General features: G+C 38.8%; 1 protein-coding gene across 1 annotated transcript in view; it reads right to left on the minus strand.

Annotated features, from left to right (window-relative positions):
* LOC126267614 (SCY1-like protein 2) overlaps positions 1–26,946 on the minus strand; it is a 966,784-nt gene that overhangs the window by 11,698 nt on the left and 928,140 nt on the right. The window contains exon 18 of the mRNA XM_049972914.1: positions 26,157–26,297. Within this exon, the coding sequence (XP_049828871.1) occupies positions 26,157–26,297 (141 nt within the window). The remainder of the gene's footprint in view (positions 1–26,156; positions 26,298–26,946) is intronic.

Consider the following 26,946-nt stretch of genomic DNA (forward strand, 5'->3'; position numbering starts at 1 on the left):
AACTAACAAAGGTTGAGGCCATGAGGGTTATGGGAATGTAGGATTATTTCAGGGAAAGCTCCCACCTGTGCAAATCAGAAAAGCTGATGTTGGTGGGGAAGGACCCATATGGCACAGGCTGTGAAGCAGTCATTGAAAAGAAGGATATTATGTTTGGCAGCATGTTCAGCAACAGGGCACAATGAGAGGTAATCAATTACCTCTCATCGTGCCCTGAAATGAAAAATGCCCTGCCGACTATCCCCCTCCCACAGTGGTATTCCACAATCCACTGAACCTACACAATATACTTGTTGGTTCTTGCACAACCACTGCTCCCAATCCTTTACCTCATGGCTAATACCCCTGTAATAGACCTGGATGCAATACCTGTCCCATACATCCTCCCACCACCACTTACTTCAGTCCAGTCACTAACATCACCTATCCCATCAAAGGCACAGCTACCTCTGAAACCAGTCATGTGGTCTATAAGCTAAGTTGCAACCACTATGCTGCATTCTATGTAGGCATGAGAACCAACCTGCTGTCTGTCCACGTGAATGGCCTCCGACAAACTGTGGCGAAGAAACAAGTGAACCACCCTGTTGCTGAACACGCTGCCAAATATGATATCCTTCATTTCAATAACTGCTTCACAGCCTGTGCCATATGGGTCCTTCCCTGCCAACACCAGCTTTTCTGAATTGTGCAGGTGGGAACTTTCTCTGCAATACATCCTACATTCACATAACCCTCCTGCCCTCAACCTTTGTTAGTCGCTGTCCTCACCCATCCAGCCCCTTCCCTGCTCCCATTCCAGCACTAAACAGCTGTCATTCCACCACCACACCCATTCCTTTTTTTCATTTATTTTATTTTATTTATTTATCTCTATTTCTCTCCTTTTATTCTACTCCCCCCCCCTCCCCCCCTACATGACAACCAACCTGCAGAACTTCACTATCCACCATCCCCACCACACTAGCCCTCCCCCTCCCTGTCCCAGCCTCCCCCTTTCCCTACCCAGTTGCGACTCCCATCATGCACTGGTGCTGCTGCTCACAGTATGATTCCAGTTGCATGAGATTGCAGTCATGTGTGTGAGATGTATTTGGGTGAGTGTGTGCATGTGTATGTATGTCTATTGTTGACAAAGGCCATTGGCTGAAAGCTTTATGTGTGCAAATCTTTATGTTGTGCCTATCTGCGACCCAGCATCTCCACTATATGGTGAGTAGTAACTTTCCTTCTCATAATCATGTTACATTCCATCCTGGATTTTCCATTAAAAAATAAATAAAATTTACATGAACAAAAGGACATTAGGTTTTTTTTTTATAAAAAGATGAATACTGTGATACTAAGAAACAATGAATTAAAGAGGATACACGAAAGAAAGTGGGTGAGATCCCTGGCAGAGAAAAAGTCAAGTAAGTAGCGTTAAGGCACAGAGAAAAGGTGCAACTTATACTAAGGGTATATGTATGTCTGTTTTGGTGGGGCAAGGGGGGGTGGGGAGCACACATGTCCCTACAATTACATTTATGTCAGTATCTTGGAAAAATAATATAATAGTGAATGAATGCAGAGAACAGATTTGGGTATTGGATGTGCAAGCACAAGCCATATGTTTCTGATGTTTCTCACACCTGTACTCCATATTGTTCTACATGTCCTTATATTTCCTGGCTTTTGTCTTTATTCTTGTCAGCCCCTAAGCATTCCCCATGTTTACTGCCATGTACGGTATTGGTTCTCCCCTACAACCATCCATTCATGTATAACATTTTCCTTTTCTCTGTTTCTCAATTTAGCTCGTGTCAGTAATTTAATTTCTAGTATTTTGATTCACTTCACCACTATAATCTCAGTCCTTGCTCCAGTTAAGAGATCTGATCAGTCTCATTCAATATTTAGCAGTTGGAAATCTTCCTTCTAAGGACTGTCATTGATTTTCTCAGCATCTTAACCAATCCTTTCAAGCTTATTTCTTTTTTATCATTTCCTTCTCTTGTGTGTAATGTGCCTTTCTTCATTTACAGCATATTATCTTTCTTTTGGTTATAGGCTCACAGTTTTCTTTTCCTGTATCCATGAAATGGTGGGAAAATTCAAAAGAGGGATAGTGAGTACTGTAAAACAGAAATGAATTCAAAACAAATGTGTAGCACAGTAACTGGTTATAATTAATATTTATGATACAACATGAAAGTCATGTCTTCCTATTTTCACTATATATTGTTCTCAGTAAACAGTGTTGACCTGTAATGTTGATGAAAAATGAGGACAAAAATGTGGTTCAAAAAAGCAGTGGACAGTCAAGGAGTAGACTGTGAAAGAAGAACGTCAAAGGTATATCTCGACTGCTTATGAAAATCAGTATCTGAGGTTTTCAACACATGTTATGTTTTACTGCAGATCTCATATTTCTTATATGAGGCTCGGATCATGCAAATAGCAGAACTAAGACATGTTCATAAATTGTGTATTTTGTAAGAACACCAAATAGGAAGAAAAGCAATGATTATAATGGATTTCATCAGAAATGAATCAGATTTGATTTTGTGTATTCAGTATTATACTTAAATTTCTATAAGATATTTGAGTTTCATGTAACGAAACTGTAACAGATGCTGTATTTGTTAAGATTTACAAATGATTTTTGAACTATTTTAGTATACAAGGTGTTTATAAATGAATATTGGGGTTTTAGCACTTTATAATATTTATTATATTACACTTACAGTTACAAATGATATGTCAAATGAAAGAGCAATTCAAACAGTTTTACCAAGAACCTTATAAATGTTAAATAATAGTGAAGTACGCAGCTGGTTGAACTTCACTGTACCCAAGTGCTGCAAGGTGCCCAATGACAGGGCTTGCTTTGCATGGCCTCCACATTCACCCGACGTAACGCCATGTGATGTTTTCCTTCCTCAAGGATCATGTGTACGTGCCTCCCCTACCAACAGACCTCCCTGAATTAGGAAATCGGATTGAAGCAGCTGTTGCTACAATCACTGAAGACACACTTATCAATGTTTGGGAAGAACTTGACTATGGACTTGATGTGTGGCGTGCGACAAATAGGTGCTCACATTGAAAATTTATTAGGTTCTTGGTAAAACTGTTTGAGTTGGTCATTCATTTGACATATCATTTATAACTGTAAGTTTAATATAATAAATATTATAAAGCATTTAAACCCCGATATTCATTTATAAACACCCTGTATTATTTTTAGGATTACTATTTGAATGAATCACTAATATCTGATAGACCAGAAGTACAAGGCATTAGATTTTCTATTTTGCTGCAAGTGTATTTTTAGAGGATAATGGAGACTACAGACTTAAAAAGTGTCAGCAATTTTGTTGCAATATTTATCAAGTCCCCCCCCCCCCCCCCCCCACATGAACCATGGACCTTGCCTTTGGTGGGGAGGCTTGCGTGCCTCAGCAATACAGATAGCCGTGCCGTAGGTACAACCACAATGGAGGGGTATCTGTTGAGAGGCCAGACAAATGTGTGGTTCCTGAAGAGGGGCAGCAGCCTTTTCAGTAGTTGAAAGGGCAACAGTCTGAATGATTGACTGATCTGGCCTTGTAACAATAACCAAAATGGCCTTGCTGTGCTGGTACTGCGAACTGCTGAAAGCTAGGGGAAACTACAGCAGTAATTTTTCTCGAGGGCATGCAGCTTTACTGTATGATTAAATGATGATGCCGTCCTCTTGGGTAAAATATTCCGGAGGTAAAATAGTCCCCCATTTGGATCTCGGGGCAGGGACTACCCAAGAGGATGTCGTTATAAGGAGAAAGAAAACTGGCGTTCTACGGATCGGAGCGTGGAATGTCAGATCCCTTAATCAGGCAGGTAGGTTAGAAAATTTAAAAAGGGAAATGGATAGGTTAAAGTTAGATATAGTGGGAATTAGTGAAGTTTGGTGACAGGACGAACAAGACTTCTGGTCAGGTGACTACAGGGCTATAAACACAAAATCAAATAGGGTAATGCAGGAGTAGGTTTAATAATGAACAGGAAAATAGGAAAGCTACTACAAACAGCATAGTAAACGCATTATTGGCATTATTGTGGTCAAGATAGATACGAAGCCCACACCTACTACAGTAGTACAAGTTTATATGCCAAACAGCTCTGCAGATGACGAAGAAATGTATGATGAAATAAAAGAAATTATTCAGATAGTGAAGGGAGACGAAAATTTAATAGTCATGGGTGACTGGAATTCGAGTGTAGGAAAAGGGAGAGTAGGAAACGTAGTAGGTGGATATGGATTGGGGCTAAGAAATGAAAGAGGAAGCCGTCTGGTAGAATTTTGCCCAGAGCACAACTTAATCATAGCTAAAACTTGGTTTAAGAATCATAAAAGAAGGTTGTTTACATGGAAGAACCCTGGAGATACTACAAGGTATCAGATAGATTATATAATGGTAAGACAGAGATTTAGGAACCAGGTTTTAAGTTGTAAGACATTTCCAGGGGCAGACGTGGACTCTGACCACAATCTGACCTGTAGATTAAAACTGAAGAAACTGCAAAAAGGTGGTAATTTAAGGAGATGGGACCTGGATAAACTGAAAGAACCAGAGGTTGTACAGAGTTTCAGGGAGAGCATAAGAGAACAATTGACAGGAATGGGGGAAAGAAATACAGTAGAAGAAGAATGGGTAGCTTTGAAGGATGAAGTAGTGAAGGAAGCAGAGGATTAAGTAGGTAAAAAGACAAGGGCTTGTAGAAAACCTTGGGTAACAGAAGAAATATTGAATTTAACTGATGAAAGAAGAAAATATAAAAATGCAGTAAATGAAGCAGGCAAAAAGGAATACAAATGTCTCAAAAATGAGATCAACAGGAATTGCAAAATGGCTAAGCAGGGATGGCTAGAGGACAAATGTAAGGATGTAGAGGCTTATCTCACTAGGGGTAAGATAGATACTGCCTACAGAAAAATTAAAGAGACCTTTGGAGATAAGAGAACCACTTGTATGAACATCAAGAGCTGAGATGGAAACCCAGTTCTAAGCAAAGAAGGGAAAGCAGAAAGGTGGAAGGAGTATATAGAGGGTCTATACAAGGGCGATGTACTTGAGGACAATATTATGGAAATGGAAGAGGATGTACATGAAGATGAAATGGGAGATAAGATACTGCATGAAGAGTTTGACAGAGCACTGAAATAGCTGAGTCGAAACAAGGCCCCTGGAGTAAATCCATTGGAACTACTGACTGCCTTGGGAGAGCCAGTCCTGACAAAACTCTACCATCTGGTGAGCAAGAAGTGTGAAACAGGCGAAATACCCTCAGACTTCAAGAAGAATATAATAATTCCAATCCCAAAGAAAGCAGGTGTTGACAGATGTGAAAATTACTGAACAAACAGTTTAATAAGCCACAGCTGCAAAATACTAACACAAATTCTTTACAGACGAATGGAAAAACTAGTAGAAGCCGACCTCGGGGAAGATCAGTTTAGAATCCGTAGAAATATAGGAACACGTGAGGCAATACTGACCTTACGACTTATCTTAGAAGAAAGACTAAGAAAAGTCAAACCTATGTTTCTAACATTTGTAGACTTAGAGAAAGCTTTTGACAATGTTGACTGGAATACTCTCTTTCAAATTCTAAAGGTGGCAGGGGTAAATTACAGGGAGCGAAAGGCTATTTACAATTTGTACAGAAACCAGATGGCAGTTATAAGAGTCGATGGACATGAAAGGGAAGCAGTGTTTGGGAAGGGAGTAAGACAGGGTTGTAGCCTCTCCCTGATGTTATTCAATCTGTATATTGAGAAAGCAGTAAAGGATACAAAAGGTATTAAAATCCATGGATAAGAAATAAAAACTTTGAGGTTTGCCGATGACATTGCAAGTCAGTCAGAAACAGCAAAGGACTTGGAAGTTGAAAGGAATGGACAGTGTCTTGAAAGGAGGATATAAGATGAACATCAACAAAAGCAAAACGAGGACAATGGAATGTAGTCAAATTAAGTTGGGTGATGCTGAGGGTATTAGATTAGGAAATGAGACACTTAAAGTAGTAAAGGAGTTTTGCTATTTGGGAGCAAAATAACTGATGATGGTCAAAGTAGAGAGGATATAAAATGTAGACTGGCAATGGCAAGGAATGCGTTTCTGAATAAGAGAAATTTGTTAACATCGAGTATAGATTTAAGTGTCAGGAAGTCTTTTCTGAAAGTATTTGGAGTGTAGCCATGTATGGAAGTGAAACATTGACGATAAATAGTTTGGACAAGAAGAGAATAGAGGCTTTCGAAATGTGGTGCTACAGAAGAATGCTGAAGATTAGATGGGTAGATCACATAACTAATGAGGAAGTATTGAATAGGATTGGGGAGAAGAGAAGTTTGTGGCACAACTTGACCAGAAGAAGGGATCGGTTGGTAGGACATGTTCTGAGGCATCAAGGGTTCACCAATTTAGTACTGGAGGGCAGCATGGAGGGTAAAAATCGTAGAGGGAGGCCAATAAATGAATACACTAAGCAGATTCAGAAGGATGTAGGTTGCAGTAGGTACTGGGAGATGAAGAAGCTTGTACAGGATAGAGCAGCATGGAGAGCTGCATCAAACCAGTCTCAGGGCTGAAGACCACAACAACAACAACAACAATAAAAAAGTGTGCAATGAGAGTGAGATAAGTGATTCATTCTTCAATGCAAGATGAAACATGAGAACGAGACAACCCATAGCAAAATTCTATCAATAATTTATAGTTTTTCTATTTATATGGCAAAACTATGTAACACTCCTAAAACCAATGCCTTGCCTTAAAATGGTACATTTCTCAATATGTTGGCTAATTACCTACTTGTTCACACTCAGTTAAATTGTTGATCTCTTTATTTCAATAACTTCCTCTTACACTTTTTATGGGCATGTGCTGGCGCATCATCCATCTTAACAATTGTTGTGCAACATTGCTGTATATTTTCTGACTGTTATGTCTGTTAGTCACATATAAGCATACTGTTTTTTTGTAATCAACAAACATAGGTACAAGTTTGCTAATGGTGTGTATGCTTTTTTTTACTGTAAATTAGATTTTTTTTTTAATTTTACAGCTGTGCCTTTCTCTTGTCAATTAACTTTTCACCAGTTATATTTCATACTGTTCTCAAGGTTTGTCTTTCAGCCCAAATCGATTTATCACTGTTAAATTTTTGTCTGGTTATTTTTATTGGCTTATTTTTCCAGTTATAGAAATTTTCACGATTTATATTCTGTAGAGTTGCCGGACTTTCCTGAATGAAACAGTCTTGGTTTTCTTGTCACATCAAGCATTGATGGTATCTGTCACCTTCCAGAGCTGACTGTCATAACTAATTCTATTGTAATTAATATTGTGGTGTTATTTTATAATGCTACGTGCTCAGCTTCCATAAGTTGGCCCAGGGGATAGTCTACATCTAGATCTACATTTATACTCTGCAAGCCACCCAATGGTGTGTGGTGAAGGGGACGTCATTACCTCCCTCTCCTGTTCCAGTCGTGAATGGTTCGCGGGAAGAATGACTGCCGGAAAGCCTCCTTGCGGACTCAAATCTCTCTAATTTTACATTCATGATCGCCTCGGGAGGTATAACTAGGAGGAAGCAATATATTCGATACCTCATCCAGAAACGTGCTCTCTCAAAACCTGGACAGCAAGCTACACCGCCATGCAGAGCACCTCTCTTGCAGAGTCTACCACTTGAGTTTGTTAAATATCTCCGTAACGCTATCACGCTTACCAAATAACCCTGTGACAAAATGTGCCGCTCTTCTTTGGATCTTCTCTATCTCCTCTGTCAACCCAACCTGGGACGCATCCCACACTGGTGAGCAATACTCAAGTATAGGTCGAACGAGTGTTTTGTAAGCCACCTCCTTTGTTGATGGGCTACATTTTCTATGGACTCTCCCAATGAATCTGAACCTGGCACCCGCCTTACCAACAATAAATTTTATATTATCATTCCACTTCAAATCGTTCTGCACGCATACTTCCAGATATTTTACAGAAGTAACTGCTACCAGTGTTTGTTCCGCTATCATATAATCATACAATAAAGGATCCTTCTTTCCATATATTCGCAATACATTACATCTGTCTCTGTTAAGGGTCAGTTGCCACTCCCTGCACCAAGTATCTATCCGCTGCAGATCTTCCTGCATTTCGCTGCAATTTTCTATTGCTGCAACTTCTCTGTATACTACAGCATCATCCGCGAAAAGCCACATGGAACTTCCGACACTACCTACTAGGTCATTTATATATATTGTGAAAAGCAATGGGCCCATAACACTTTCCTGTGGCATGCCAGAGGTTACTTTAACGTCTGTAGACGTCTCTCCATTGAGAACAACATGCTGTGTTCTGTTTGCTAAAAACTCTTCAATCCAGCCATATGGCTGATCTGATATTCCGTAGGCTCTTACTTTGTTTATCAGGCGACAGTGCGGAACTGTGTCGAACGTCAAGGAAATCAAGGAAAATGGCATCTATCTGGGTTTTTCTGGGTCTCATGAACAAATAAAGTGAGTTGGGTCTCACACGATTGCTGTTTCCCGAATCCATGTTGATTCCTACAGAGTAGATTCTGGGTTTCCCAAAATGACATGATACTCAAGCAAAAAACATGTTCTAAAATTCTACAACAGATCGATGTCAGAGATATAGGCCTATAGTTTTGCGCATCTGCTCGACGACCATTCTTGAAAACTGGAACTACCTGTGCTCTTTTCCAATAATTTGGAATCTTCCGTTCCTCTAGAGACTTGCGGTACACAGCTGTTAGAAGGGGGGCAAGTTCTTTCGTGTACTCAGGTCCAGTGGACTTTCCTCTGTTGAGTGATTTCAGTTGTTTTTCTATTCATTGCACACTTATTTTGATGTCAGCCATTTTTTCGTTCGTGTAAGGATTTAGAGAAGTTACTGCAGTGCGGTCCTCCTCTGTGAAACAGCTTTGGAAAAAGGTGTTTAGTATTTCAGCTTTACACATGTCATCCTCTGTTTCAATGCTGTTATCATCCCAGAGTGTCTGGATATGCTGTTTTGATCCGCTTACTGATTTAATGTAAGACCAGAACTTCCAAGGATTTTCTGTCAAGTCGGTACATAGAATTTTACTTTCGAATTCACTGAACGCATCACGCATAGCCCTCCTTACGCTAACTTTGAAATCGTTTAGCTTCTGTTTGAGAGGTTTTGGCTGTGTTTAAACTTGCAGTGAAGCTCTCTTTGCTTTCGCCATAGTTTCCTAACTTTGTTGTTGAACCATGGTGGGTTTTTCCCATCCCTCACAGTTTTACTCGGCACGTACCTGTCGAGAACACATTTTACGATTGCCTTTAACTTTTTCCATAAACACTCAACATTTTCAGTGTCAGAACAGAAATTTTCGTTTTGATCTGTGAGGTAGTCTGAAAACTGCCTCCTATTACTCTTGCTAAACAGATACCTTCGTCCCTTTTTTTATATTCCTATTTACTCTCATATTCAGGGATGCTACAGTTGCCTTATGATCACTGATTCCCTGTTCTGTGCTTACAGAGTCAAAAAGTTCAGGTCTGTTTGTTACCAGTAGGTCCAAGATGTTATCTCCACAAGTCGGTTCTCTTTTTAATTGCTCGAGGTAATTTTCGGATAGTGTTCTCAGTATACTGTCATTCGATGCTCTGTCCCTACCACCTGTCCTAAGCATCTGAGTGTCCCAGTCTATATCTGGTAAATCGAAACCTCCACCTGAGACTATAACATGCTGAGGAGATTTATGTCAAATGTATTCCAGATTTTCCCTCAGTTGTTCTGCCACTAATGCTGCTGAGTCGAGAAGTCGGTAAAATGAACTAATTATTAACCTAGCTCAGTTGTTGAATATAACCTCTACCCATAATAATTCACAGGAGCTATCCACTTCTATTTCACTACAGGATAAACTACTACTATCAGCAACAAACACGCCACCACTGATTGCATGCAATCTATCCTTTCTAAACACCGTCTGTGCCTTTGTGAAAATTTCGGCAGAATTTATCTCTGGCTTCAGCCAGCTTTCTGTACCTAAAATGATTTCAGCTTTGATGCTTTCAATCACCGTTTGAAGTTCCAGTACTTAACTAATGCAGCTTCGACAGTTTACAATTACAATACCGATTGCTAGTTGTCCCCACATGTGCTGATTTTGATCCGCACCCTTTGAGGCTGTTGCCCTTTCTGTACTTGCCTGAGGCCATCTAACCTAAAAAACTGCCCAGTCCACGCCACACAACCCCCGCTACCCATGTAGCCACCTACTGTGTGTAGTGGACTCCTGACCTATCCAGCAGAACCCAAAACCCCACCACACTATGGTGCAAGTCGAGGAATCTGCAGCCCACACGGTCGCAGAACCGTCTCAGCCTCTGATTCAGACCCTCCACTCACCTCTGTACCAAAGGTTTGCAGTCAGTCCTGTCGACGATGCTGCAGAGGGTGAGCTCTGCTTTTATCCTGCTAGTGAGACTGGCAGTATTCACCAAATCAGATAGCCACCGGAAGCCAGAGAGGATTTCCTCCGATCCATAGTGGCACACATCATTAGTGCCGACATGATCGACCACCTGCAATGGGTGCACCCTGTACCCTTCATGGCATCCGGAAGGACCCTTTCCACATCTGGAATGACTCCCCCCGGTACATTGGTTTTCTTCCCCTCCATTGCAGCCATAACCCTAAGGGGCCCCATTACGTGCCTGACTTTGGAGCTCCCAACTACCAGTAAGCCCACCCTCTGCGACCACCCAGAGCATGCAGACTGAGGGGCAACCTCTGGAACAGGACGTGCAGCCATGTCCGGCCGAAGATCAGTATCAGCTGGAGACAGAGCCTGAAACCGATTCATCAGACAAACTGCAGAGGCCTTCCGTTCAGCCCTCCATAATGTCTTTCGTCCCCTCCACCATGGTAGAGGGGTCAGCCTCAATGTCAGCATTATCCCGGGCAGCCATGGCCGTAGTCCGATCGGGGGATGCATGGAACGAGCTGGCCATCCCCGACAAACCCCCATCCAGACACCCACAATGATGCCCATTGGCAACAGCCTCAAGCTGTGTGACCGAAGCCAACACTGCCTGAAGCTGGGAGAGAAGGTATGCCAAATGGCCCACATCCGAACACAACAGGCGCAGCCCCTATCTATGCTAACACTGTTGTGTAAAGAACGTCTCAGCTAATCTACAGAGAGAACAAACAATTCGTCACAAAATTTAAACGATTATTAAAATACAAGACCGCCTAGTAAATGCAGTAATGCTACTTGCACACTGCTGACACACTGCTCGGCGGGAGACGGCTAACTGTACTGTCAGTAACGTACAAAGACTATTTGAGAGAAATAAACAAATGGCACATGACTACACAACTTTACACATCACAGATATAAAAATGCAACTTTGCCCCTGCTAATAACGAAATTACACAATGATTTGACAGATATTGAATGCATCAGTATTTAAATAACTGGAACAGTTTTTTAATGAGGAACACCTGCACTCTAAAATTGGCAGAATATATTCCAAAAGAAAAGCTATAATGAACAAGACATTGAGTTAATGCTGTGCAAGAAACATTTGCAAGGTGATTCAAGTAAACTACCATAACTCAACTGTCTGTTGAACAACAAAATAGAAGCATTATGGGTAGATATGAAAGTCACCCATTTTCTGACAACCCAAGAGCACACTCTGCTCAATAAAAGACAATCTTGGTCTGAGAGTTCCCCAGATTTGTAACACTCCTAGTGGGAACAGAAATAGCTTGGTCTCTTCATACATACAGTATCAGGATATTGTGCAAATCACTGACACAACATATATATTGAGATTTGAACAAATTAGCAGTTGTTGGATGAGATGTAAACCTTGTTCATTGCACCATCTTTTTGGTCTTGAGAATGCTATTATGCTTAGAATGCACAACAAAAACAACAGCTACTTTAACAGCAGATATACTCTTAGTGGAATATAGGAACATGCTCTCAATTTTGAGTGGCAACACAGAGGTACGCTGTGTTTTTACTTTTCCAAATGATATGTGGTGCTAAAACTATCACTTCACTGTTAGCATCAGTGTAATTGGTGGTTGTATATACAAATTCTTTTACTTCTGCATATGCATGCTGCCCAGTTGATAGACACATTACATGTTCATTTATGATGGTTGGATCTTGATTACAACAGAGAAAATTGATCATTGAAGCCTGACTTTGAAGAAAACTGAAGATTTCATTCTGTGTGATCTCATTGAATTACAATTAGTTTCTGGATAGGTATGAATTTTGCAATTGTTTGCTCACTGTTGTAGTGCAGACATTGGAAGTTTCATTGGTAACAATACAAGAAATATGACTTTTTAAGTAATAAATTGTCAGCCTTCTTTCACAGGATGTAAGGAATTGTGAGTTTGCTTACTGCTCATGGAATTATTGGGAAGAGAGTTGCCTATAATGTTCTTTCTTTTCCTGTGGGCAGTGGACAGAAGAGTAATGGAAATATAAAATGAAAATAATATTTTGAGAAGCAAATGATGAGTCTTGAGCACCAGGAGTTGTTTGGATGATCAGATGGTATCACCCAGAGATAAAGATAGGAGTACAGATTAATGGGAAAAGAAAGAGGTTATGAAACTGTAACCAATATTTAAGCTAGAACATCATGAAATTAGTTTTTCCTTGCTATATGTCATTAAAATGTACTGGAAGATATTTTCTGACTTTCCCACACTTATCCACTGAAAACCAAAAATTGAATTTTGGCTACTTGTCACATGATGAAAAGTGGAGAAGAGTTTCTTTAAATGTAATGAAGGCTTTCAAATTTTAAGGAACTTCTCGAAGTTTGAAATTAAAACTTACCACAGTAGATTGCCGAAATATAATTTTCTGAGAAGTGTAAAAATGCTCTCTTCTTGCGCTGCATTTTATGCAATAAGGCTATTTTAAAATATACAAATGTTCTAATAAAGTAAACAGTAATTACACTCTGATACATATCTTTCTGGATACTGGTTATATTAAAAAGTGTTGGGTAACTTTACCGATTATGTATAAAAAAATTAGATACGCACAATGATCAGATTAATGTTGTTTATTTAGTTGATTTATGGTTCTTTCATTCCTCACATTATTGTTGAAATTCTTGGAGAATTACTTGTCTCTTTACATTGCATGTACCTGCAAAATCATTTTATTTTCATGCATGACGTTGGTTGTTCATTGCTATCCTAAAGAATTTTTTATTTATGGTAGTGTCCTATAAGTACATGGATAACAATGAAAACTGATGTTGTAAATATGTTAATATAAAGTATGTCAAACCATTAACTGTAAATACTGACATTTCAAAACACTGATACACCTTTAACAATTTTTCATTACATCTAGTCTGCATACAGTAATTTTGAATAGTAAAAATATGGACCACATTTCCAAATAATGAAGATATGTTGTCCTGAATCACTATTCATTTTCATTACTAATGGAAGTGTATAACATGAAACAGATCCTTTTCTCACTGTACCACAAATAAGATTGAGGAACAATATTTTACAAGGTATGTATGTCAAAAGTCATTGTTGGCCATTTTAGCTTGACATTGGATTTGATGTTTGTTTGATTGAAGTTGTTATTTTATATTCCAAGTGACAGCTCAAAAATAATTGAGATAATAATACCTGTATGAATTATTGCAATGTATACTTGCTTTTGAAAAAGTAACTAATTAACTGTTGGAAGTAGAACTTAATAATACCAGCCTTGAAGAAAGTATCTTAGTGATGGCATGATATGCAAGTATTTCTCTTTCTCTACAGCAGAGGCACACATAGTAAATCAGAGTGGATGTATATTCATTTTCTGAAGGCACACATTTTGTAGTATCTACTTTACATAGGATTTCTTTAACCAAATCTGTTTTTACTTCACAGGAGTAGTTCTTTTATCCCTTTTTCTCTGGTTCTGTTGTATCTACATGTGTGTGAGTACAATATTGTGCTCTTTTCAGCAATTAATGAGTGATTCTGTCAGTCAAAGTTTTAGTTGAAGATGACCCAAATACATGGAAAATCTAGTGTAACTGATGGTATGTGTACAATTTATTATTCTTTTCTGTTCACATGAGAATGTATTACTGGAAAGGAATAATCAGATAACCTATGTAGCTCTGTAAACACTCAGAGCCTCTCTTAATTTGTTTCCCAGACTCATTCAGATGATATTTTAATCTGCTAACTTGAATTGGGGCATTATTTGCCAGAGCAGATTGAAAATGTGAATCCCATTCTCTGTCACTCTACTTCTATTTTTGCTGTGGTGTTGTGTGTACATGTACATTAGGATTTCCTTTTCATTGCTAATGTTCCCAAGTTATTTTTCGAAAATAGTTGCTTTCTCTTATTGTCTTTGAGTTCTTCTGGCACTGGATTGATCATTTTATTCCTGTATTGTCTTGCTTATGCAGTTAGGTGCTTTAGTCTGCACATTACAAACTACCATAACTCATATACAGTGTAATACTGCATTTAAAGTATTTATGTTTTACGTAAAAATAAATTTTTCCTGTCTGTCGATTTAAATTCTTCAAGGTATTGTACCATATCTTTGTATAAAATATATTAATTACAATCTGCAAAACTAATTTTTTGACCATATTAGAGTGGCCTTCCTCATGGCAAGACCTGTTTTGGTGGAGGAAGGGTGGCTCTATTTATAGCAGATGATTGGTGTCAGTACGTCACATTTGTGAACTTTTATTATTGGCCTTAGAATATAATAGGCTAGTCAAGACCTATTGGGAGAAGGCAGGAAAGAAGATATTTGTGGGCTAGCCAACTTGTCAGTAATTGGTGACAGCAAATCAGCTCTTGGCACCTGGTGGGCATGTTTTCTTCCTGGTATGTATGAAAATGCAGTGACAATTCTCATGTAGGTGCTTGGTTAGAGTGTCACATCCGTGTCCAGTGAGGCTTTTGCTCTGCAACCACTCATGGCCTCCTGGACAGGGATAGCTGACATCCAGGATGGCATAAACTTATAGCCATCCACTCTGTTAATGTTATTTGGTGTTAAATAATTTCAGGCAACTCTCGAATTTTGCTTTGTCACATTTATGACGTTTTTGCCAGCACATGGGCTTCCTGGAACAATAAAGGTTGTCCACAGTGATAGTGGTGTTCCACTATAGTAGATTTCTTATGCTGTACTAATCGCACAACTATTCAGGTTCTGGTACTTGTGTGATAACGTTCTTGTTGCCTCCCCTATGTAGGCAGCTCCACACTCACAACATAATTCATATGCTTCTGCAATGTTTATTTTGTTGACTTCATCCCTGGTGGAACCTATGATGCTGTGGGTCCTGTGGCTGCTGTGGAAAATAGGTTTGACTCTTTGTTGACAGAAGATGTTGCCTAGCCATTCACTGATGCCATTCACGTATGGTAAGTACACTAGCAGAAGCTTCTCTTCCTTGCTTTCTTCTATCGGTTTATTTTGCTTGGCCTTGGTCATGTTCCTTACAACATTCGTGTCATAATTGTTGATGCAAAATGGGTGGTGTAACTACTTCAATTCTTCTTTGGTGCTTTTAGTGTCACTTATCTGACAGGGACTGGTAGTCAGTGTGTGCAGAGCTGAATGGATTCTGAGCTGAGTGATGGTGGCTGTCAGCATGCAGGTACTGATTTGTTTTGGGTTGGCTTCTGTTTCACTTTGTATCCTAGTGTACCAGTCACAGTTCTGTATATCTCCTTGTCCAAAACTGTGGATGGTAAGTGTACTGGAAGCTGACTCAAACAAATTGGTACCTGCACATGGAGAGCCACCATCACCCAGCTCAGAAGTATTCAGTTCTGCACTTGTTGACTACCTGTGCATACCATGTAAGAGACACTAACAAGAGCAAAGAAGAATTGAGGAAGCTACACTACATGTTTAGCAGCAATGGTTATGACAGCAATATTATAAGAAAGGCAACCAATGCCATCTGAAATGAAACGAGGAAAGAGGGGCAAGGAAGAGAAGCTTCCAGTAGAGCACTTACCATATATGGAGGGTGTCAGTGAATGACCAGGCAATGTCGTCTCCGACAAGGTTTCAAACTAATTTTCCGCAGCAGCCACATGACGCACAACATGGTAGGTTACACCAGGGATGCAGTCAACAAACTAAAGACTGCATGAGTATACAAAATATGTTGTGAGTGTAGAGTTTCCTACATAGTGGAGACAGGAGGGCCAGTCAGGACATGAGTAGCACAAAATGAATGGTGTCTAAATAATTAATGGAAAATCTCATATAAAGATGTGAAACAAATACTAACAAAGAGATAGAGGGGCTGGCCAGTACTTACCTCAGCTCAGTACAGCCGATAGATACACAAAAAACAACCGAAAATTTACATTCCTAGCTTTCCGAATAAATGTTCCTTCATCAGGAAAGAAAGAGGAGCAAGAAAGGGAAGAAGGGAAAGTGGATTTAGTTACTCACAACCCAGGTTTTGGTATTGGACGTCTCCTAGGCGGACAGTTCGTCTGTGCCCGTTCATGCGCTCAGCCAGTTTAGTTGTTGTCATACCAATGTAAAAGGCTGTTCAGTGCAGGCATGTCAGCTGATAAATGACATGTGTAGTTTCACATGTGGCCCTGCCTTTAATTGTGTATGATTTACCAGTAGCGGGGCTGGAATAGGTGGTTGTGGGGGGATGCATGGGGCAGGTTTTGCAGCGAGGTCAGTTACAGGGGTAGGAACTGCTGGGTAGAGAAGGTAGTCTGGGAATATTGTAGGGTTTAACAAGGATGTTACGGAGGTTAGGGGGGCGACGAAAGGCAATTCTGGGTGGTGTGGGGAGAATTTTGTCAAGGGATGATCTTATTTCAGGGGTTGACTTGAGAAAGTCATATCCCTGGTGGAGCAATTTATTGATCTATTCGAGGCCAGGATAATATTGGGTGACAAGGGGGATGCTTCTGTGTAGTCTGAGGGTGGGAACATTGTTGTTGAACGGGGAGGAATGTATTGCTCGGGAGATCTGTTTGTGGACAAGGTCTGCAGGATAGTTGCGGGAGAGGAAAGCACTGGTCACGTTATTGGTGTAATTGTTGAGGGATTCGTCACTGGAGCAGATACATTTGCCACAAATACCTAGCCTGTAGGGAAGGGAGCATTTGATGTGGAATGGATGTCAGCTATCAAAGTGAAGGTACTGTTGTTTGTTTGTGGGTTTGATATGGACACAGGTGTGGATGTGAGCTTCAGCAAGATGAAAGTCAACATCCAGGAAGGTGGCTTGGGTTTTGGAGAAGGACCAGGTGAAACTCAGATTCGAAAAGGAGTTGAGGTTATGGAGAAAATTAAGGAGTGTTTCTTCACCATGAGCCCAGACCACAGAGATGTCATCTATAAACCTATACCAGGCCAGGGAAAGCAGCTGTTGGGTCTTCAGGAAAGCCTCCTCCATGCGGCCCATGAAGAGGTTAACATAGAATGGAGCCATCCTGGTTCCCATGGCCGTTCCCCTGATTTGTTTGTAGGTCTTGCCTTCAAAAGTGAAGTAATTATGGGTGAGGATGAAGTTGGTAAGTGTGATAAAGAACGAGGTTTTTGGAAGATCTTCGGATGGGTGTTGGGAGAGGTAGTGCTCAAGGGCAAAGAACCCTGGCTGTGCCCTTGAACACTACCTCTCCCAACGCCCATCCGAAGATCTTCCAAAAACCTCGTTCTTTATCACACTTACCAACTTCATCCTCACTCATAATTACTTTACTTTTGAAGGCCAGACCTACAAACAAATCAGGGGAACGGTCATGGGAACCAGGATGGCTCCATTCTATGCCAACCTCTTCATGGGTCGCATGGAGGAGGCTTTCCTGAAGACCCAACAGCTGCTTTCCCTGGCCTGGTATAGGTTTATAGATGACATCTTTGTGGTCTGGACTCATGGTGAAGAAACACTCCTTAATTTTCTCCATAACCTCAACTCCTTTTCGAATCTGAGTTTCACCTGGTCCTTCTCCAAAACCCAAGCCACCTTCCTGGATGTTGACCTTCATCTTGTTGAAGCTCACATCCACACCTGTGTCCATATCAAACCCACAAACAAACAACAGTACCTTCACTTTGATAGCTGACATCCATTCCACATCAAATGCTCCCTTCCCTACAGGCTAGGTATTTGTGGCAAATGTATCTGCTCCAGTGACGAATCCCTCAACAATTACACCAATAACGTGACCAGTGCTTTCCTCTCCCGCAACTATCCTGCAGACCTTGTCCACAAACAGATCTCCCGAGCAATACATTCCTCCCCGTTCAACAACAATGTTCCCACCCTCAGACTACACAGAAGCATCCCCCTTGTCACCCAATATTATCCTTGCCTCGAATAGATCAATAAATTGCTCCACCAGGGATATGACTTTCTCAAGTCAACCCCTGAAATAAGATCATCCCTTGACAAAATTCTCCCCATACCACCCAGAATTGCCTTTCGTCGCCCCCCTAACCTCCGTAACATCCTTGTTAAACCCTACAATATTCCCAGACTACCTTCTCTACCCAGCGGTTCCTACCCCTGTAACGGACCCCGCTGCAAAACCTGCCCCATGCATCTCCCCACAACCACCTACTCCAGCCCCGCTACTGGTAAATCATACACAATTAAAGGCAGGGCCACATGTGAAACTACACATGTCATTTATCAGCTGACATGCCTGCACTGCACAGGCTTTTACATTGGTATGACAACAACTAAACTGGCTGAGCGCATGAACGGACACAGACGAACTGTCCGCCTAGGAGACGTCCAATACCCAGTAGCGGAGCATGCCCTTCAGCATAATTCTAGGGACCTAGGAACCTGTTACACCGTATGTGCCATTTGGCTTTTCCCACCCAACACCAGTCCTTCTGAACTGCGGAGATGGGAACTTGCACTCCAACACATCCTTTCATCCCGTCATCCCCCTGGACTGAACCTACGTTAAACAACCTGACTCCCATTTACTCTTCAGTCTTCTCCTCTTTCCCTTTCCTCTTTAGCCATTCATGCATCTTTTCATCCTACACCTTTATACTATATACCTCTTTACTTCTGTATGCATCCTCTTTGGTTTGAAGCTGGCACAGTACTTACAATAGAATATCTTTGGCTTCCCTCTGACAACCATGCCTCCATCCTTGCTACCCTCCCTGTTTTCCTTTCCCTGTTGCTTCATAACCTGGGTTGTGAGTAACTAAATCCACTTTCCCTTCTTCCCTTTCTCTACCCTCTCTCCTCCCTGATGAAGGAACATTTATTCCGAAAGCTAGGAACGTAAATTTTCGGTTGTTTTTTGTGTATCTATCGGCTGTACTGAGCTGAGGTAAGCACTGGCCAGCCCCTCTATCTCTTTGTTAAAATGAATGGTATGTGGGATTAAATAGCAGAACACTAGCATGACAGTGGGCAGCGTACCTTCTTCCAGGGCGCCCGTTTCCTGATGAGAGAGTCACGGAGGAACCAACGCAAAAGTCGAAAGTTAACTGAAGTTATTAATAAGGCAGCCAGACACCATCTATAAAGAAGATGGCTACAAACTTCTGGTATCCTGGCTGCTAGCTACCCCTGTCTAGTGGGTTATGAGTGGTTGTGGCACAGACACAACAGACATTTTTTTTTTTTTAAACGGCTATAGGGGAACACCACAAAGAAAGTGTGCCCACAAGAATGCAAGCGGTGATTCGCTGACTGCTGCCAGTAACTGACAAGTGGCTAGCCAATGAATAGCTTCTTTCCTAACCTCTCCCCTTTTATCATGAATAGCTTACAATATTCTAGGCCTAATAAAATTTCACAAGAATGATATATTGAACCGATTGTGTGCAATAAACTTTCATCCACCAAAATGAGTCCTGCCCTGAGGAAGGCCCTGGTAATATAGTTGAAATGTTGGTTTTACTGTTCATAATTAAAGTATTTTGTACAGTGACATGGTACAACACTTAGAAGAATTTTAATCATCATGACACTGGCAGTGGAAGCCTACGTAGTTATTGTCCTGTCTGTGTTTATCATCAGGAAAATAGATTTTTACAAGGTATTTTTTTTAAGGAGCTGTAAAATGGCAAAATTATCTCAATTATCTTTTAACAGAGAAAGCAGAATATAAAACAACAGGAGGAGTGGGAGAACATGCAGTAGTATACTGTACTACTTTATGGGAAACATGAAATTGAATTCAACTGGATCTCTACCATGAAATTAGTTGGTTCTCTATGAGATATGAGCCGAATAATCTTATACCCAAAGGTTGTTTCAAAGATATACAGGGGCTGTGATATTTGTACACCTACTGTCATGCTCTCGACTTTCTAATAATTGCATTCCATGATTGTCAAATGCCAAGCAAAAGCAGCCATATCACAAATGAGCTGAATCAATATTTAACCATCTACAGCATAAAATCTCTGAGCTGTAACAGTCTTATATAATTATCTATCAACCAACAATCAATGCTAAAATATTTTTCCATATTAATAAATATTACCATCAGATAAACAGTAGGAGTAAAGACTCAACAAGAAAGATCTCAGTGTTAATTTACACATATATGATGCTCGAAACAAGAGTAAGATAAGTTTTTTAAAGTGAGATACATGTCTTAGGCACAAAAGACACAACACAGAACAACAAGTTAACTTCCTATATAAGGTAAACATTCCATTTAACTGTTACATGGAATTTGTCATGTTACAATTGCCTTTATCTTCAAGTACATTTGAAAATTTACCATTTTAAAATATATTTTTACATTTGTAGAAGAAATATATGTATATATATACTTTTTGATTTCATACTAAGATATTCTGCAGGTGTGAATGCTAGGTTCAACTGGCAAACACAGTGGCAAGAATGCAACTTGTATAGTATTTCCTATCTGTGAGGATGCAAGTTTTGCTGAAAATCATGTTGTTTACTACATATGTTTAGCATCTTGGAAGATGTCCAAAACACACTTTACTTCCTTTTAATATATTGGCTTCAAAGTCAGTCATATTTGTGAAATTTACCTATACCTTATTTTACTTGACAAATACTTACTATTGGAAATTGCAAATTCAGAATAATTATGTAAGATATTTTATGTTTGTAATTGAATATAATTTAGCTATCTGTCTTGTGTACCTAAATCACAAATCTGACAAAAACAAGGTTGTTTGCTGTTGCTGTATTCTTGTTGTGTATCTGTAGAGACTGTTTCAGCAGTTGGGCTCTAATGTAGTATATTAAGCATTTGCTTGTCAACTTATTTACAAGATAACATAAAAAAATTTGATTGGTTAGAATGGGCTGTATTTTGCAACTAATGGATAACACAGATGCATAATTGCTTCAAAAGGCAATTAAATTTCAGTGTTATGAGTATGCCATGTTAATGGATGCTTCTCCACTTTATACTGACTCCTTAGATCTTTGTTTTTCATATCCATTTGTAAATATCACAGAAATAGTTCCCGGTACCATGTAAAGACTATATTAGTTTCACTTTTCATGCCTTGCTTTGGCTTATAACAATTGTACAGAAATAATAACAGGCATTCTTACACAAAGTAAAAATATAACTTGAAATCATAATATAATGATAATTGTGCTCTCATCTTTCTGTTCACATTTTCCTTTCTTGGTGTATTCCCGTGTTAGGATAGGACCAAGTTGTCATTGAATACCATTTTGAGCTCAGTAATTACTTAAACTAACATAGCTGGCAGTGTTGTAGCTAGGTGGCTCAGCTGGTATAGCATCAACATAGGAACAAAAAGGGTTTGTGCTTGATTCTCACATAGTCCAGACATCCTTTTTTCATATAACATGATCTCCATGTCAAATCATGCTTTATTATGTCAGCAAGACATGGTAAATTGTATCATGTTGTATTCTGTGTTGATACTGTCAATACCTCAACAGATGTTAGGCTGAACTGGTTTTCAACTCATTGCTATACAGGAACATATCAGCTGCCATATTACCAAGTAGTAAAATACTGTTCTGTTCAGAACAGTGTAGAGTTGATGAACATTTTTAAACTAATGTTATACTCTGAGCTCTTTTATGAATTCTTATTGACAAAGCTAAGAGGTGTAAAGTGCAACAGAAGGAGAAATCCGTCAAAAAATATGAAATGAGTAAACACAAATAACTATTCTATATACTGAGGAGGCATTGAATAGCCTAATGAATAGTTAAATAAAATAGAAGTGGAACATCAAAACTCAGCATATGTCCATCCACCATTTACTGTGAACTAATTAATATCCAGCAAAATACTAAGTTGATATTTATAAAGCACATACAATAATATGATTATGGATTTTTTAAACAAGGTGACCACATTTTGTCTGTCTTCTTCCTTTCTCTTGTTGAAACAAAGGCCCTCAAGCAGGGAGATAAAAATGTATGAGCAAGTATGTCTGATAACAATTTATGGCGAAGTATAAGTCAGAAGAATGAAGAGTATAAGATATAAGTGGTTGTATAGACAATGCGGAAAGTTAAGAGTATGCTACTTAGTGGCAGTATTCAACCAACACAAAATTTACTTCCAGTCATTGTTTAGCTACTGAAACCAGTTACAATAAAACAGAAACTAGTAAAAATTTTAATGTACTCAATACAAAAATTAATATAATTACTGTTAGAAAAATCTGAGAACTGAACTTTTCAATTCATTGTCCCACAACTATGGAGTCTCCAGGATCACATACTTTTTAGTAAAACAGGACAAAAGAAGTAAACTGTGTGAATTGCACGTACAAAAAGACAATTCCCCCGTCAATCAGACAGATGCATTTTAAGTTATTTGCCATGAAAGCACTATTGTTTTTGAACAAGCTGTTCTTTCATTATTTCCAGTAATTCAAAACCAAAAACTGTTTTAAGAAACATCACAAATGAAACAGTCATGTAATGTAATGTTAAATGCCCTGTTTTATGCTGCTATCAGTCATTAAGATCACAAGCATTTAACAGCACCTTGAAGTTAAGTGAAACATATCCGTCTCAAAAGTATTTATTTAAAGAATGAAGTCAATCATTCAGTATGTCCATCTTCACCTAAGAATGGTTTCCTGGTCTGTACTGATTGTAATATTTGATGTTAAATGGATTTTTCTCTTGCTGAATTATCAAACAAGATTGAATAAAACAGCAACTTTACATACAGAGGCACTGGATGTACATAAAGCAATACTGAATACTGAATGACAAGAGTGACAGGAGTAGTACGATGTTTGCATCCAGAAGGTAAGGTTAGGTGAATGCTAAAAAATGAAGACTCACAATACATAATGAAAGCATATATAAGACAGATATTTGTAAACAAATGTAATTTAAGAATATGAGACAGGATAAAAAGGGAGAAATCTTTAAGGGCAATTATATAGGCAGTAAGGAAAAAGATAAAAATATAAATGCAGAGAGAATGAAGTAAGAAAAAGAAAATGAGCAAGGGAATGGATGTACATATTACATGTAGCAATGTAGGGTGCAGGAAAGAGTAATAATAAGTTGTCAGCAGTTGCTATTGAGCCTCTCATTTCTTTTGCTATTTCTGTTCAACTGATTACATATTCCTTATAGGTATTATAATATTATGAGGATATTTTTTTTCTTTACAGTCATCTTATGCATTTGCAATTTTCATTTATGATGTTTCCTATCCTATCTGCGTTTTTCATTTCTTGTTGTTCATTTCTGTGCTGCTGAACTGGGACTCTTAATTACATGTCATTTATACTTCATCTTCCTTGCCTTGCTCTGAAATGTAGGCCATTGATTAGTAACTGACGAACCTCTTCCTTTCACATATACTGTTGTAATTTATTTTATTTTATTCTGCATAAGGAAACTTACATGAGATCCTATGTGAGCAAACAGTTATCAATGTTTCTTTGCACTTGTTTGCTGTGCTGTGATCTCATTTTGCAGAGTAATACATCTTTCTTCTGGAAGCTTTCATTTTAGTATCTCATATTTGTTACTCTTCTGAATGGATACTTCTAAACTTGTTTGTAATCTTATATGTTATGTTGTCAGAGTTTTACACTCAGAGAAAAATAAAACTTATGGGAAGACTTTTGCTGGTTATTAAAGCTTTAAGAGATGACTATATCTATTTTGATACAATAAGGTTTTTCACTTTCTACTTGCTAGGAGAAGAACATGAAAATTATATTATGTTAGTTTCTGTTGGTTTTTGGATGACTAAGCCAAGATTAACATATGTTACATAACAAAATTAGGAAGTCATCCACAGTTACTTCAAATTAATGATGATGTAAATAAAATAGAAAGAAACTTCCACATGGGAAAAATATATTAAAAACAAAGATTCCAAGACTTACCAAGCGGGAAAGCGCTGGCAGACAGGCACATGAACAAAACACACAAACACACACACAGAATTACTAGCTTTCGCAACCCACATCCTTTCATCTTTCCCTCTCCTTCCTGAAGAAGCAACCATCGGTTGCGAAAGCTAGTAATTCTGTGTGTGTGTTTGTGTGTTTTGTTCATGTGCCTGTCTGCCGGCGCTTTCCCGCTTGGTAAGTCTTGGAATCTTTGTTTTTAATATAAAGGGACAGATTTTACAAAATTATGCTATTAATAACAACAAATATTTTTGGATATTTGAAGCATCTATTAAATTAAGAGCATTCAAGACAGTTGAGGTTTTGGTTTTGGAAGTCATGAGATTTTTGTGAAATAGTAACCCTGAGAGATATAGAGTTGGTAATTATCAAGTTACCAGTTTGTGCTGATATTTCAAACAAGCTGTGTGTTTAACTATTTTAATAGATAAGAGCAATTTAACTTTTGACTGAAATCAAATGTTAGGCACTAAATATGTAGGACAGGCACAATAATAGTTGTGACATGATTTGGTCACTTTTATTAAAGATATGCTTTAAGAAAATTATAGTATATTGATTGCATACACACTGGCCATGAGTGCACTACATTAACTGTAAGAAGAGGAATTCTCACTGTCAATAAATAATGTGCACTCACTGTACTTAGAAGGAACAGGTATGAGAAAAAATGTGAGTGTAGTGTGTTTAGTAATGAGAGCTAAAATTCAGTTATTAAAAAGTCACTTCTTCCAAAAATTATTGATTTCACACCATATTATGCACAGTGACACAGATATGTATTAGTAAAATTGAAATGCTAGAGGACGGAAAGAGAAAAGGCATCAAAGACTGGAATGTCAGTAGAGATCCATGTATTAGATTAGAGGCACACAATCTGAAGTGTAATGCCAAATTTTGGTTATTTCTACTGTTACCACATTTCAGGAAATGCAGGTACACTGGAAATGTAGGTGCTGGAAATAGTACAGAAGGAGGAGCAAGCAATATGTCATGTGATATTAATATTAACAGTTGCTAATATGTAGTCATTATTGGAAACAAGACAGCATGGTTTGACTAAAGAGTTCTGTCTCCTAATTAGTATCAAAAGGTATCAGAATAGACTGATGCAAAAAATATTCTGTTAAGAAATATTAAAATCGTGTTGTCCAACCTCATTGGTCATGGATTTATACCTGTTATGATTGAATTATTGAGAATTACATTTATATAATAGATACTTTTTGTAGGAAAGTAGCATTTAATGTCATTATTGGTCTAAGAATTCTACCAGTCTAGGTATCTAAGTGTGTGTGTGTGTGTGTTTGTGTGTGTGTATGTTTGTGTGTGTATATAAATATTCCTCTTTGAAAAAATAAATTTGTATTTTTTATAAGTATGTTGTTGCATACAGTCAGTGGGATTATGAAGTGGGGACTGTATCACTCACTTTTTACAGATAGACTTCATGCAACAAAGACCAGCTTGATGGAAATGTATCAGTTTTATGCATGTAAATGTCAGTGTATAAAATATACATATGTAACTCAAGTGTGTATGTCCAAAAGTTAAAAACATAATTGTAGCAAAACTTGCACCACTATTTTTTTTATCTGTTTCATTTTCTACATCCAAGAAGGACATTTCCTGACACTAGCAGTCGTGGGTAATGCCCTTCCATTCACAGGATGGTGGTAAGAGGGTCCTAGTGTAATCTGTCTTACCATGCCTGATCCGAGCTGCTGCAGTAGTCCTGATCCTTGAGAGCTGGACAAGCACGCAGATGGTCGCCGTGAGCGTATGCTGCTCATACTGGAACTCAGCAAGAATGGAACACTGCTGCTTGTGTTTGGCATGCTTCCCCCCTGCATAGGACATGAATACAATTTTTTATTAGCTGCACATATTACATATGTATAGGTGCATCATTTCTGTTAGTGCATGTGACACGTAGATGTGTTTTATTCTGCACAATATGATTTACTGACTGAAAAGTTTCATTAGTTTACAATAGAATGCTAACTTATTTATTGTTTGTGTGGAGTAATGTTGCTAGCAGATTTTATTTTGATATTACCAAAGATGAAGTCTATTTCACCTTGTATGATCAGTTACCAATAAAGATTCTTTACTCTAGATGGCCATTTACTTCACTGGCATGTAGTATGTTGAAGTACACTGATATTATTCTTACTGCTTCCTTGCTCAATGGTAATATAGTTATTATATATTATTTTTCTGTATTTACATTCAGTTTGTGTTATAAGACAATTTCAGAGTATCAGGATGATGATTCCATGTTCACACCAAGTACAAAAGTATGAATATTAGGTTAGATTGCTATGTACCACAAAGAGAAAGTGTTAAACAGCAGACTTGCACATTTAATAGTAGATTGTTAGATTTGAGCTATGGAGCAAAACAGTTCATCAAATGGAGAACACACACACACACACACACACACACACACACACACACACACACACACACACACCTCCTGGAGACGACAGTGGC

The sequence above is a fragment of the Schistocerca gregaria genome, chromosome 4 (genome assembly GCF_023897955.1).
Source record: "Schistocerca gregaria isolate iqSchGreg1 chromosome 4, iqSchGreg1.2, whole genome shotgun sequence".
Taxonomy (NCBI): Eukaryota; Metazoa; Arthropoda; class Insecta; order Orthoptera; family Acrididae; genus Schistocerca; species Schistocerca gregaria.